The sequence below is a fragment of the Polypterus senegalus genome, chromosome 4 (genome assembly GCF_016835505.1).
Source record: "Polypterus senegalus isolate Bchr_013 chromosome 4, ASM1683550v1, whole genome shotgun sequence".
NCBI classification, from domain to species: domain Eukaryota; kingdom Metazoa; phylum Chordata; class Cladistia; order Polypteriformes; family Polypteridae; genus Polypterus; species Polypterus senegalus.
In genome coordinates, this window is record NC_053157.1 from 182451850 (window position 1) to 182468195 (window position 16346).

The 16346-nt window shown below is 37.1% G+C and overlaps 1 protein-coding gene across 3 annotated transcripts in view; it reads left to right on the forward strand.

The window, feature by feature from the left end:
- Positions 1 to 609: 609 nt before the first annotated feature.
- The window catches only part of rnf4 (ring finger protein 4), a 68554-nt gene continuing 52817 nt past the window's right edge, over positions 610 to 16346 (forward strand). Inside the window, exons 1-2 of one of the 3 annotated variants that reach the window (XM_039751738.1) lie at positions 610 to 760; positions 10906 to 11011. In XM_039751738.1, coding sequence (XP_039607672.1) covers positions 11009 to 11011 — 3 coding nt within the window. In that variant the 5' untranslated portion in view covers positions 610 to 760; positions 10906 to 11008. Of the gene's footprint in view, positions 761 to 10905; positions 11065 to 15236; positions 15323 to 16346 lie in introns of those variants that run through there. The other 2 variants (XM_039751737.1, XM_039751739.1) reach the window with 2 other exon arrangements.

The following is a 16346-nucleotide window of genomic DNA, read 5'->3' on the forward strand; positions in this document are numbered from 1 at the left end:
TCTCACTCACTCAGGGTCACTTTCGATTCACTGATTTAACAGACTCTACAAGTTACTAATTACAGTATATGTAGGAAGTAAACCAGAGTACCTGCAGGAAAACCCATGCAGACATTTTAGGAAGAACATGTAAACTCCACATGGACAGTCAATACTGCTACATGCGATGACTCTATGCTGTATAAATATGTTATCCTATAAGAAATACACACTTCATCTTTCACTGAAGAAATGCAGCCAGCCCATACAAATCTTCTGTATTCTGTCATTACTAGATGATGCAGCTGCAGTTCTGTTACTATTGCCACTTCATAACACGTAAGACTACAGTTTGGTTGATTCTGATGACGGTTTCCGCAGGAAATGTGGTCTTCTCTCAGATCCCACAGACATTCTGGTAAATGGACTGGCAATTCCTAATTCATTTTATGTAATATTTCTTAATTTCACAGCATGTAACGTTTTGGGTGAATATAAATACACGTAAATGTAAAATATGCTTACGAAATAAGTGTTAGGCCCAACGTTAATCTGACGGTTTTTTTATGACTATCATAGCATAGGCATCCGCATCCTGAATAATAACGTGAAGAATGCGACTTTACCAGTGAATTTGCGAGTGTCCGATGACTACATTACCCATCATGCCGAGCGTTATGATGCGGTTTCCCGTGACATGTTTAACGGAAGCGTTTTCTAGGAGCATTGAGGAGTAACAGCGGCTTTTAAGCTAAGCGGAAGCGAATGAGGCTCGAGCAAGGTAATTATGTAATTTTTAAACTATGTCTTAATCTAGTTTATTTTCATTCAGATGTTTTGATAATACTGTTACAGATATTCTTAAATCTTGACCGAGGTTGCTTTCTTTATTTTTACAGCATGTCGCAGAAAGCCTTAGCGCTTTGTTAGTTGGCATATTCTCAATTGTTACTTCAACGTAAGGCAATGTTTATTAAAATTCTTCAACTTGTGACAGTTTTCGACAAATGAAATTTGCCCGAATGTGTTCAGAATTCAGCGAATGCCCCCATGTTTGTGTCCGCGTCTGTTTAGTGAGGAAATGTGTGAGACCGACTATGTCTATTTGGTAGGGTTACGTTTATTTAGAATAGCAAGAGTGATCGCATGTATGTCATCTTTCGAATGTGTTATTTTCCAGTGTTACATTTTCATGTGCTGCTCATCGACCTCTGTCATCTTGATCGGAGTTTATTTTCCTTTTCCTTGTATTGTTTTGTTTAATGAGCTGCTCACTAACACTCCCAGTTTCTTTTGAGCTATGTCGTTCATAGTGCCCAGTTAATTGTTATAGGTGGTAGATTATACAAGTGAAATTTACCTTGTGCTTTACTTTCAAGATGCCATTTTATTCCAATAACATTGCCTCTTTGATAATAATATGAACAACAACATTTATATCTATAGCAAGTTTTCATATAAACGGTAAGTGCTTTTCAAGATGGTAATTAATTATATGCAAAGCAAATTAAAATGAGAAACGAAAAAGAATACAAAATGAATGCATATTTGCATAAGACAGATGTATAAGTAAGATAAATAGGGTCCTTAAATATGTAATGGATTTTTAAAGACTCAAAGTGACAGTACGATGATAAGGTCAGTTGGCCAGGGTAAACTGAAAAAAAAATCCAGTTAAGCTGGAAAAAAAACGAAATGTGTAGAAATTCCTGGCCAAAAGACTGCCCAGCCTCCCACTGGGCATTTTGTCAAACATAAATGTTCTTAAGTAGTTCATTATTATTTTTCTTAAAGCTTCGTCTTTGAGGATTCAATACAACATGTCAGGTTTCTGCGCAGGACTTTGTTCCGGTGGTAGTAGAATGTTTTCTAGCATCTGTACTGTCTGTAGTGCTTAGAATGTTCATTTAAAAATATTGTGCATTCAAAGACAATAGACTAGTAAAATGCTATAAAAGTTTAAAATACTTTAAAAAGAACTTTATCAGTTGCACTAATGAAATGTGCTGCAAAATGTCAAATTAATTTCTACCACATTTGGCGTTTTGATATGAGGAAATCCTCCTGAAGGTCTAATAGATTTAAAAATTTTAAATAATTTTGCTTAAATGAAAACTGATTAATTACTTGACTGTAGACAATGTATTTTTTAAGTTAAAATCTCTTAATTTTTGGTCAAGAAGAAAAATTACTTTATGATCATTTTAAACATGGATTTAAAAACCAACCACATTGCTTGGATTTCAAAGTGTTAAACCAGGAAGCAGCAGTCTGTTGTTTTTTTGTTGTTGTTATTTATATATGTGTGTGTGTATATATATATATATATATACACACACACACACACACAGTGCATCCGGAAAGTATTCACAGCGCATCACTTTTTCCACATTTTGTTATGTTTTGTTATGCAGTCTTATTCCAAAATGGATTAAATTCATTTTCTTCCTCAGAATTCTACACACAACACTCCATAATGACAACGTGAAAAAAGTTTACTTGAGGTTTTTGCAAATTTATTAAAAATAGAAAAACTGAGAAATCACATGTACATAAGTATTCACAGCCTTTGCTCAATACTTTTTCGATGTACCTTTGGCAGCAATTACAGCCTCAAGTCTTTTTGAATATGATGCCACAAGCTTGGCAAACATATCCTTGGCCAGTTTCGCCCATTCCTTTTTGCAGCACCTCTCAAGCTCCATCAGGTTGGATGGGAAGCGTCGGTGCACAGCCATTTTAAGATCTCTCCAGAGATGTTCAATCAGATTCAAGTCTGGGGTCTGGCTGCGCCACTCAAGGACATTCACAGAGTTGTCCTGAAGCCAATCCTATCTTGGCTGTGTGCTTAGGGTCGTTGTCCTGCTGAAAGATGAACCGTCGCCCAGTCTGAGGTCAAGAGCGCTCTGGAGCAGGTTTTCATCCAGGATGTCTCTGTACATTGCTGCAGTCATCTTTCCCTTTATCCTGACTAGTCTCCCAGTTCCTGCCGCTGAAAAACATCCCCACAGCATGATGCTGCCACCACCATGCTTCACTGCAGGGATGGTATTGGCCTGGTGATGAGTGATGCCTGGTTTCCTCCAAACGTGACGCCTGGCATTCACAACAAAGAGTTCAATCTTTTTCTCATCAGACCAGAGAATTTTGTTTCTCATTGTCTGAGAGTCCTTCAGGTGCCTTTTGGCAAACTCCAGGCGGGCTGCCATGTGCCATTTATTAAGGAGTGGCTTCCGTCTGGCCAGTCTACCATACAGGCCTGATTAGTGGATTGCTGCAGAGATGGTTGTCCTTCTGGAAGGTTCTCCTCTCTCCACATAGGACCGCTGGAGCTCTGACAAAGTGACCATCGGGTTCTTGGTCACCTCCCTGACTAAGGCCCTTCTCCACCGATCGCTCAGTTTAGATGGCTGGCCAGCTCTAGGAAGAGTCCTGGTGGTTTCAAACTTCTTCCACTTACGGATGATGGAGGCCACTGTGCTCATTGGGACCTTCAAAACAGCAGACATTTTTCTGTAACCTTCCCCAGATTTGTGCCTCGAGACAATTCCTTTGGCTTTATGCTTGGTTTGTTCTCTGACATGAACTGTCAACTGTGGGACCTTCTATAGACAGCTGTGTGCTTTCCAAATCATGTCCAATCAACTGAATTTACCGCAGGTGGACTCCAATTAAGCTGCAGAAACATCTCATGGATGATCAGGGGAAACAGGATGCACCTGAGCTCAATTTGGAGCTTCATGGCAAAGGCTGTGAATGCTTATGTACATGTGCTTTCTCAGTTTTTTTATTTTTAATAAATTTGCAAAAACCTCAAGTAAACTTTTTTCACGTTGTCATTATGGGGTGTTGTGTGTTGAATTCTAAGGAAAACAATGAATTTAATCCATTTTGGAATAAGGCTATAACATAACAAAATGTGGAAAAAGCGATGCACTGTGAATACTTTCCGGATGCACTGTAATATAAATATATATTGCCGAGAGTAATTGTTGGTCTGTCCATGGCTGCATTTCACCTTGCATTTCTTGTTCACATAATTGTCTCCTGCTGCTCCTTTCTCTAAGTTGGACTGAGTGCTTGTAAATGTTTAGTTATATTTTTTTTGCACCATTCACCATAGAATAGGCTGTTAAGACCCATCCTCGCTCATTCTTAGTTATTCCTAGCAGTACTATTGTCTCTGTGTTGTGGATTGTTTCTTTTTTTTTAGAAACTTGTCACATTTGAGAGCACTGAAGGTGCTTGCACATTAGCAGTTTTCTTTATTTTTAACCCAGCTACTAATCTTTGTATTTGTTTAATTTGCTACTATATTTTATGGACCTGGGTTGAGCCCCTTCATCGAGGAATGAAAATACAAACAGCTCCAAAAGGCACATAGCTTAGATAAAGTATTCATGTCATGCATCATGAGAAATCATTTTTTTTGTCTCCAGTCTGTCCGTGGTTTTGTGCTCTTATAAATTGCATGGACTATTATAAATAAGGCCACATTTAAGAAATATTAAAATAATAAAATATACACAACATCGATCTTGCTACATGGGTTGGTTAATTTGGATTAGGATTTTGCCAAACAATGCTGTAGCTTTAAACTGGAAAAATAACTCTTTCTATTCCAGCTTGTTTATTTCTTAAAAGAACAGTCTGAATATTTAGTGTTCACTTTTGGTCACAGAAATTGCTGTGTAAGTTTTCACAGCAGCAAAAACAGTTAGGTAAAGAGCTTGTAATATTCCATGTACTGTGCTAAACCTTGTCGAGAATTGCCACAGAGAATAAATAATGGAATATTAGGCTGAAAGTTAGTCAAATATTTATGTCGTTAACACTTACAACATCAACAACAACATTTACTTATATAGAACATTTTCATACAAACACTGAAGCTCAAAGTGCTTTACATGATGAAGAAAGAGAAAAAAGACAAAATAAATAATTTAAATTAGGGAACACTAACATAGAATAAAAGTAAGATCTGATGGCCAGGGAGGACAGAAAAAACAAAAAAAAACTCCAGACGGCTACCGAAAAATCTGCAGGGTTCCAGGCCACAAGACCAGCCAGCCCCCTCTAGGCATTCTACCTAACATAAACTACCTCAATCAGTCCTCATTGTATTCAGGGTTCTCATGGAAGAATTTGATGATGATGGTCATGTGGACATCTGGCCTTTAATCCATCAATGTAGGGACATCACGGTGCTTTGATTAGGTGGTGGTGGCGCAGATCGCCACTACAGAAAACCATAAAAAGAACAGAAGAGAAAGTAGAGGTTAGTACGGATTTTGGAGTCACCATGAATAATAATGATAATTAGTTGAATATATGGAGCATCAGGATTAAACTAAAATGAAGTTATGAGAAAGCCATGTTAAAGTAATGTGTTTTTTAAAGTTTTTTAAAGTGCTCCACTGTATTAGCCTGGCGAATTCCTATTGGCAAGCTATTCCAGATTTTAGGTACATAACAGCAGAAGGCCGCTTCACTACTTTTAAGTTTACCTCTTGGAATAATAAGCAGACACTCATTTGAATATCGAAGGTTATGATTTGGAGTGTAAGGTGTCAGACACTCCAATATATAAGATGGAGCGAGATTATTTAAGGATTTGTAAACCATAAGCAGTATTTTAAAGTCAATTCTAAATGGCACAGGTAACAAGTGTAGTGACATCAAAACTGGGGTGATGTGCTCGGATTTTCGTTTCAGAGTTAAGATTCTAGCAGCTGCATTCTGCACTAGTTGCAATCGATTAATGTCTTTTTTGGGTAGTCCTGAGAGGAGTGCATTACAGTAATCTAGTCGACTGAAAACAAAAGCATGAACTAATTTTTCAGCATCGTGCAATGAGAAGAGGTCTAACTTTTGCTATATTTCTTAAGTGAAATGCCGTCGTAGTAATCTGATTAATATGTGATTTAAAATTTAGGTCAGAGTCAATAGTTACCTCTAAATTCTTTACCTCCGTCTTGACTTTAAATCCTAATGCATCAAGATTATTTATCAGGCAAAAATATAGTGAAAAGAGATCATCTGCTGTGAGTGTATATTTAGTCTTGTGCATGCAGTGCACATTTACTATATGAATGACAATTTTAAATTAGTTTTAGTAAGCTAAATACACTTAAGTACTTGGTAGTTATAACCCCGCAGTGAACTTTGGAACTGTGTTTACAATTTATTCGACAATTCTTTGGCTTTAACTGTTTCTTCACAAAATGTAAAATAAAAAAGCTTCATCTTCCTCTCTGCAGTTGTGTCATTCTGGGACTTTATTTTAATATGCTACTGATACTTACAGGACCTTTCAGGGGTTAGTATATGTATTTTGCTTATTGTGTGTGGTCATGTTCAAAATGTGTCATGACCATAATTGCACTTGACTTATTAAAGTAATTCAAATAGGAATTTATTTAGACAATCTCTAAATTTCATTCTTTCAAATGAAAGTAATAAAAAACAATAATTATTACCAAGAGAAACACTGAAGATGCACCTCTTTAGAGCTTTCTGGATCATTGTTTTGGACAGCTAGAGCACCATAGTGTAATTTTAGTCAAAACGTATTCAGTATCATGCAAGCACAGAATAAAATATTCCTACAACAAAACCAATCTGGACTTTCTGAATTATTGACTATGAAACTAGAGTCTAACTATACATCGGTCTTCCTAACCCTCTTATACATGGCAGAGTTGTGGGGCAGCTGAAGCCTATCTCAGCAAGCTTCAGTCACAAGGCAGGAACAAGCCCTGGACAGGGCACCAGTCCATCACAGGGTTAACACACACATACTTAAACACACAGACTAGACTAGCCCCAATCCACCTAACCTATGTGTGTTTGGACTGTGGACACGGGGTAAACATTCAGACTTCACACAGGGAGCACTTGGGACAAGAACTCCTGTCTGCTTATTGGGAGTCACCAGTGCTACCACCGTCCCCCGCTAAGCCTAACTAAAATACTGGTTTACTACATCTAGCTGTGTCAAGTACATTCTGTCTTGGTTTGGTATTAGTTTTAGCCTGTTGCCTTCCACTGTATAAAGGAAAGGCTATGACCAGGTAGTGTAAGTAATGGGAAGGTAATACGGTTTTCTAAGGTTAAAACTAATTGAAAGGAAAAGCCACTATACAATTGAGTAAAATCTAGAGAGAAAGAAATAATCATTGTCTTGATCAGTTTGCACTTACAAGAAAGAATATTTTAAATTACTTTTAAAATGTAGTTGGGAGATATGATGTCATTTGACAAGAAGGAAAAAAGTCTGCATTTATTCTATATGTCCAAGTACCCAATAATATCAAATTTTGCCCAAACCAATGTTTTCCCCATTTCTCATCTAGTATTCATTCATCCATATAAAACAAATGAGAAATTTATCTTTTTTACTTTATCCATGGGGTAAGTGTATCTATCCATCTTTGTGTTTCAGAACATCTGCTTTTTACACCCATTCTCCTGCATTTCTTCACTCTTTCCTTACGGTTTTTGTCTTCCTCTCCCATTGTCTGTCAGCTCCATCTTTAAAGCTCTCCTTAGTACACCATTTTCCTCTTGTCTTCATAAGTTTCTAGCCCATTGGTGTCCTTTCTGTAATGTCTTCCATTACATCCCTTTCACCTTTACGCTTCCCCAGATATACCAAGTTTGTTTGATCCATCTTTTTTGCCCTGTACTTCCACAGCATCATTTTCATTTGTGGAATATCAATTTTTTCAGTTTCCCTTGTAGTAGTGTCCTAGTCTTCTGCATTATACAACACCAGCCAACCCGCGGCGTACCATACGCCGCATAATCAGGCCGGATTTTTAATGATTCTTAAGCGCAGGGAGAAAATTAACATTTGAAAAATCGGTAATGTAATAAATCAGCAAGAAAAGCAACATTGTAACAATGCACGGAACGAACCAACATACAATCGTCCGTGCGGCACTCAGGCGCGGAGGGTGAAATGGGAGGAGAGGAGAAGGACGTCCATTCTGCTCCCTCTGTCATGCTATTGTGCTGATTTCTCGTTCAGTATGCACTGGCTGCTCATGTGCCCACTCAACTCGTCGTTGTCGTCTTTGCACAGTCCAGATGCACCTTTGACTCACGTAGACTTTTCATTGCTCTGTGCGGTTTTGGCTGCCTTTCTATATATAATCCACCAAGACACCTGAACACGGTAGTAGCGAGGTGGGAGGGGAGGTGTGTACAAAGGGTAGGGACGTAATGAGTGGGAGCGTATGAGTCGCACTTAAGTGGGAATTCCACGGTTTGCAGCCCGAATGGGGTTCAACGGCTTACCCACGCCTCTCCGCGCCGGGTAGTCACACGCTCAATCGCATGCATAATTATTTATTGAATGCTAAACACTTCTGGAAAGACATGGTTGTCTAAAACGGGTTGGTGTGAGAGTACAACAGTAAGTGAATGAAAAGATGGAACTCTGGAGAGAGCAAAATACAACACAATAGTGAACCCTCAGACGTGCATGTGCACTCTTAGCACAGATGAAAGGGACTAACTGGGTGGTCGGTGAGTTTTTGTGTCCGGGCAAATGGGCAGGTAGTGTGAATGCCTAGAGAGCGAGGGTAGACGCCGGCCGGTGAAAAAGGAGTATTGGCAGGCAGGGAAACGTCTTCCGTGTTCCTGCAGGAGCATCTAAGAAGATGCATGTTTGTCGCGGATGTGAATTGCTGTATGTAGCGTGTAAAACAGTTTGCTATGGTGCACGCGGTCGTGCGTCGTAACCGAAAACTCGGGTTTTTAAAGACTGCTTACTTCATTGTGCTTTAGCCTCAGTTGTAAAGGATTGTTTTATGAATCCCATGGGATACCCCTCGCAAACTGTTTCACACGCTGCATATGGCGATTCACCTCCGCGAGAAACATGCTTCTATGAACAGTCAACGTAGCTCGGAAGTGCATGACATGCACATGACATTAACTTGACCTGCACTGCATGTGGCCTCTATGACAGACGAATATAAATGACGCCATTTTTTTCTGTGTCGTCGTGTCCAAGTTGGTGGGCGTGGCCCTGTGAGGAGTTGTCGTATCCAATGGTCTTGGAGTTGGTGGGCGTGGCTCCTTCCTGCGTGTGCCATGGGTGTCTCACTTGTTGGCGGCTTAGTGAATCCACACCCCTTCCGGCGTGCTTTCCATGGTTGTCTTGCCTTAGTGAATTATATATGTAGATTGCTGGCATCACAACCATCTTAAATATTTTTTTTTGTCTTGGAAACTCTTTGTTTTAGAGCATTCTGCTACCCATTCTTAAAATTATTTCCATTCTGCTTCTGTTTTCCACCTAATTTCAGCCTCTAGTGCCCTATCCCATTCAGTCATTAATCCTAAGTAACAAAGGACTAAATTTCTTCTAACCCAGCTGTTCCTAGTTTCACTTTTCTATTGCTGCCCTCTCCATCATAGTTGTAGAAAATGTGTTTGATTCACTTATCTTCAAGCCATGACCCTTTGCAGACACTCTCCACATCTCTAATCTATATCCATAATCTATAACTCAAGATAATCTGCAAAAAGCATTATCCATGGAAGCTCTTTCATTCATGTTTTTTAACAGTTCTTTCTGTCTCTTAATTGCATGACAAGGTTTCTTCATTCTTTTTCATCCTTGATATTCTGCATTTCACACATCCCTTATCATTGTTAGCCATCTGCTCCAAAAGCCCATCTCTGCTGTTTTAGTTTCCACCATCTGTCCATTCCAGGTTATCATTTTTTCTCACCTTTCCTAAATATTACCATTTCTAGACCTGCTTCTAATACTCTGTTATGTTACTGCTTCAGAAGGCAAGTATTTACAGTTTCTCAGCTATTTTTGGAATTCTTTTTCATCATAATATGGTCTGTGTTCTCCTCCATTCGCTGCCATACATTACTAAGTGGTGTTTTCTCTCCAAGTTGAGAATTTAAAGTCTTTATTTCATGTCTCTATGCATACTTTAGGATGTTTCTGCATTGTTCATTTGTCTCTCCTGATCCATAGCCAATATCTTCTGGGGAAATAACTTCCTCTTTAATGGTCCCAGCATTATCATAGCAGCTGACTTTATGATAGGTCTGTTTCCATTCTGCAAACCTTTGATCAACATTATTCAATCAGTACGATGTTTCACTTCCACAATTCTTTCCTTCATTTCTTGTTGTGGAATTATTCCTACTTCACTTCTTTTAGTGTTTCACCATTGGTAGAATACTTTGTATCCCATACCTAGCTTTTTACTTTGCGGCCTTTCCATTTAATCGTTTGTAAACACAGTATGCTAATTTTTCTTCTTTTATTCATCATTTACATTACTTCTGTACTTCCAGTGATACTCCTAGTATTCATTGTCACTAATCATAAACACATTGCTTCTTCCTTTTCATACTTAGGCTAAACATGTGCTTCTTTAGCCATATTTGCAATTAAGATGGCTGCTATTACCTACTTTTACACAAGGCTCAGGCTAGGACCTCATATATAATAAACAGAAGGTGGCTTTGTGTTTGAAGTACCTTCTCCAGACCTTTGCCTGGTAAAGATCTAACCTGAAAGGTAACAGGTACTTTGAATTCAGAGTATTCCTTCCAATAGACTTATTTAAGTTTTTACCCTCAGTGAGTGTACCACTAATGCCCGGAGTCTCAAAGCTTGTGTTAGTGATGTTAAGCCTCCTTACCTCATCTAGTCGTCTAAAACCATTCCTATCTTAAGGAAATCTCATATGCTGTCTCCTTTCTTTCTCCTGTACATATTTGAGTGAAAAGTTATTTTAATAGTGTAGGCTCACATGTTTTTCTATATTGGGGTAATTTTGTCTTTAAGCAAATCTCAAGTATGTACCCCAAAATGTATGTTATGTGTAACAGCAAGTCGTTTTCATAAAAGGAAATATTTGTTTTTGTGTACTTATATTTCTGCAGGTTAACCTGGAGTACCTGTGCACTGCCTGAAAGGTGCAAATCTACAATTTAGACACCTGCATGTTGACAGTCGTTCTTCCCAGCTACCTTTGTTATACATTAAATGGTACTTCTGTTTCTGCACCTTTATTTAGACTCATTTCATAAACAATGAGCACAGTAAGTATTGCTTGGCTAAATTTTCAGTTTGTTCAATAGAAGTAGCTGAATTAGAAACTTAAAGTAGAAATAATGTGATTAAGTTTTGGTTTTATTTTAAATCGAACTAGATCATTTCTAGAAAACTGAACAGTTTCAGCCTTTATCTTTAGTTGATTCCTATACTTTTTTTTTATAGTAAAAGGGATTTAGCTTTGTATTCTGCTTTTATTGAAGTATTTAGCATCCTACCATTTTTAAAGCTCAAAAATTATGAAGAGTGCTGACATTTCTCATAAGCCAATTTGACGACATTTTCTGTTCAATTGATTTTGCTAACTTGTGTGTCCTTAACATGATCAGTTCTGTACTTAAAATAAATTAGCTCTCAGTTATGAGGGTCCCCCAGTGCTTTCATACATAAATTGTTTTTTGTCTTCTGTTATTCTCAGGAAGACAGCCAGAAAATGAGACTCCTGTCAAGGGAGTTTTATATTAAATACTAAGGGGTAACATGGCCATTAGTCTTTTTCTTTCTGTCTAATAAAAATAAATTGTTTGTGTATAATTAGTTTTTTAGAAATATTTTCATGATTTAATCAAAATTTTAAAGTGTTTAGTGTTCTTTTTATAGCCAGTTTATATACAGAACCTTGAACAGTACAAAACAACAGTCCTTAAAATGGTATACTTTCTAAAGTGCCAAAATGAAATTTGTAGCTTTTTCATTATATCCATAAGTAGCCTTTCTGTCGTTTTGTGTTCTCTAACTGTTCTCACATTGCCCAAGCCTTTCTTACTTTCTTCATATGTAGTATTTTAACCAGGTTGAAATTTAAATATCATTTTGTTTGAATATGTCAACTTCATGAATTCAGATTTAGCACACTGAAGGCTAGAATACTGCTGATTTGACAAAAATCATTTGATTCATAGTAGAGAAATGAATACTATTTTCTTAATTGTAAAATGACCCTAAATGTTCCCTTTTTTCAAAATATTTCCATTATAAGATCAAAAAATTTTCAAAAAAGTTTCCTTAAAGCATTTTTTAAATGTTTCCAGCCATTTTATTTCACTCTCAGCTAACCTTTACTACAGAGGAAAGGTTTGCTTTATAATACTCTGTAGCTTCATTTTTTAGAAAAAGACTAGGGGACACGAACATCGGCCAGGGAGGCTACCACCAAGCGTTCCAGGGGAGGTATTGAGCTGCCCATGGTGGCTCCCCTGGAACATATGCAGCAGAGGCGTCCTGGACGGGCATAGGACCCAGCTGTCCATCACAATATTCCTTCATGTGAGCATTAATGTGAGTTGATGAAGCACAGATGTACCAGCAGTAGCACATTATGCAGAAGGTTGCATAACCCTTTCAGTCAGAATTTTCAATCTCTCTCTCTTAGTCCTTATAGCATTTTTTCTTCAACAGTAGAACCTCAATTTACAAGTTCAACTTTATGTGAACGGGCATAGATCGTTAAAAAAGGAAAAAGTGGAGAAATTTACAGTTGTGTGGCTCAGATTGAAACTTGGGCTCTCTTGCTTTACCTGGGTTTTAGTGATGTGTGTTTTAACACACATGTTGTTATGAACTGAAACCAGGATCTTTGTACACATCTGTAAGCACAGTGTCATTCACCCCCCCCCAAAATAACATTGCTGTACACTGTTATATTGCATTTAAAACTTCTGATACGCATTTCTAAAGAATATACATACATGTGCATGTGTTAATGAGTATGTTAAACTTTGGTTACTTTGAATTTAGGGCCAATGTAAAAGATTGTCAGGGGGCATGCATGTACAGTAATCCCTCCTCGATCGCGGGGGTTGCGATAGGTGAAAATCCGCGAAGTAGAAACCATATGTTTGTATGGTTATTTTTATATATTTTAAGCCCTTATAAACTCTCCCACACTGTTTATAAATATTCCCCGCAGAGTTCTACAGCTTAATCCCTTTGTATTCTCTTAGATATTAGGTAAGATTCATTGAAATTATGTATATAAACACACTTTTTATATACAGTAAAACCTAAATATTATTTTAAAGATATTAAGTGTCTCCGATATCACATGTTACAGCCATTACGATAGACATGCCACCAGCAATAAATATGTACAATGCAACAAAAATAGTATACAGTAAATGTGTGTGTACAGTGACACTAAACGTACGTACATGTACTAAGTACTGTAAGTAGAAAATTAATTATGGTTACTCACCAACAATGACACGATGACTTGTCCGATAACAATGAGTTTTATTTTACTGCACAACAAGGAGAGCGTTACAGCCCTTAAAGGAGCCACTTCAGGTGATTGTGTAGCACTGCCGTTGTTCTTCTTCTGGCAGTCTTCAATCCAAATCCCTAAAGCAGATTCCATCCAGACTACTGCCTTATTACATCCACTTACAACTTGTTTTGCACCCTGGTTAAAAGGACACTGCGTCGAGATCTTATATTCCTTTCCTACTTTTAAATAAAAGAATCGTAGCCTTCAACAAATCCAAAACGCTTACCTTTTCGCAATCGCTAACATCTTCCGCTTGCGCTTGGGCACGGCCCCTGAAGCAGTAGCAGATCGTTTTGGAGCCATAATGAAGGGCTTGACTATGCACAAAGATAAACACAAAAGAGCACAACTCTTTACACATCGAAACACGTTGATGCTGAATGAGCGAGACGAGACTTCCTGGTTAACACTGCATTCAGAACGCAGGAACTTAACTGCGTGCTCTGATTGGTTAGCTTCTCAGTCATCCGCCAATAGCATCCCTTGTATGAAATCAACTGGGCAAACCAACTGAGGAAGCATGTACAAGGAAGTAAAAAGACACATTGTCCGCAGAACCTGCGAAGCAGCGAAAAATCTGCGTTATATATTTAGTTATGCTTTCATATAAAATCCGCGATAGAGTGAAACCGCGAAAGTCAAAGCGCGATATAGCGAGGGATTACTGTATGTGTTTATGGGGATGTCAAAAAAAACAGTACTTTGGTACCAATTGATACAAAAGCTCTATTGCACTGTAGACAGATCACTTTACATGAGAAACTTATGGGTTAAAAACTACATATGACAGTGACTTGCTTTGACATATGTTGATGCAGCAAAAGAAAAATCACAGAAGTCATGTCTGAAAATGCTTTGAGCTTGAGGCAATAGAATTTCAGCACAGGAACTGTACTTTTTTTAAGAAAAGAAAAGATAAACCAAGCACAAGCTCATTTTTTGCCATATTTATTCCATAATGGAAATTTGGCATTCATTCTCTGATTTTTAATGAGCACTTCTGCATTGTAGTGAGCTAGGAGTCCCAACACATACAAGTATTGAGTGAGTCTGGTATTGCAGTCCAAAAAGGGTGTGTTTTAGTGTTGTTGAAGTTTAAAAAAGAGAACTTGGGGACCTCTCTGTACCACTGGCTGTCATAAGCAGCCTCGATGGTAAAGCTCACTGAATGTCTTCATCTCCAACAGCTCTGTGGAATTGCCTAAAAAAACAAGGCAATCCAGGCAAACAGAGTCCCAAAGCACAATACAGAAATGAAGTGAAAGAAACAAAGCAAGCAGGTTTAAAAATCCCAGTAACTTACAAAGCACATTAAAGGAATAAGAACTTGGCAAAAACCACAAAAGAATAGCTTTGGTTGATATGATTCAGCATTTGGGTGTAAAACTGTTAACAAAATCTTCTCTTATCCTATTCATTGTTCCTTATCAGTGAGTGATGGTAAAATCTATATTTTTACTCCTATATGTAACTGTACAATTTTTTTTATTTGTTTACAGCTTTTTTTTTTCTTTTTACTTGTTTCATAATCTGATTCAGAATTTTGAATTTCAAATATGTATCTGTCACGTGTTCTTTAAAGTTTGATATTAGATTGCATCCTGCATTTTTAAGGTCATCTTTGCTTTTATTCCGATTGAATTTCTTTGACTATTTGTGAAGTGCAGTGAGCATGGGAAAGGTGCTATATAAATTAAATGTGTTATTATTATTATTATTATTATTACTACGCGGTGCCATGAGTTCAGATTTGATTGCTAACATGGTTAGTTTCTGTATGGAGTTGGCATGTTTTGTGTTGTGTGTTTAACCTCATATATTATCTTTTTAAATGCTCTTAATTTGTAATAAATGTTTATTCTAAGTTACTAACTTGCATCTTAACAGTTTAGGTTCACAGGGAGCTATCCAGGTTTTTCCATGTTGCTTAATAAGTGAATGATCGAAGGTGTTGCTCTAACAGATGTTCACTATTTAAGGTAAATGGTATGCTTGTAGAAGTGCACTTTATACATGGAAAAACTTTCATCTCTGTTTCTGCTGTTTATTGTTACACAGTTCAAGTAGTGACTTAACTGAATTTCAAAAATATGAGCAAAGATAAAATTTCCTGAAAAAAATGCACTTCGAAATGGATAGCTTACCTGCAGTGAACTTCAGGAGATATCAAAGTTATATATAAAATAAAGAGTATTTGTATGCAGTGATTGCTAAGGGGAAAGCCTTTTTGATATATAAAAAAACGCATTTGTTTAAACTTGTTTGCAAATTAACGTAACAAATGACATAACATTATGCTTATTATTTGATTCTGTATACTGGAAGATCTGAACTACCATATTATGAGAAAATTTAAATTTGTCACAGACAGTGCAATTGTATGTATTAAGTCGACAGGTAAAACACGAGTGATATACATTTTAAGAAACTGACTTTTTACACTTGCAAAACTGTGTCTGTGTCAACATTTTTGGTTAGTAATTCAAAACTAATAAAAATGTGACAAATACTAAAAACTAATTGCCAGAAATTAAAACTAACTAAAAGCAAAGTTTTGTAAAGGTTGTAAAGGACTACCATTTGCATAACCTAAATTTATTCTGATATTTTGTTTGCATACGCTGAAAATAATGCTTAAAATTGATACTAAAAACAAAAATCCAAACATTGTCATATTTGTACTTTTGAATTGGTGAATTACAAGATTAATCAGGACATTTTCATTTAAATAAACTGTTCAAAGCTGTTTTTTCTTATTACATGCTTTTAGAATCAGGTTTGTCAGAGAATCTCTCTATTAGGTTCATAACATTCACTAGTATAAGATTTATGAGAGTAATATTTATCATTTGAGTTAAATTGCTTCCATTTTCAAATGTCACAATCGTAGTGATTTAATTTTTAATATCTGCCCCTAATTTTGTTCATTTGTCCAAGCTGTAAGGTTTCTTGTATGAAACCAGACTATCCAGTGTTTCAGAACACTTATAAAACAGTCTTTCT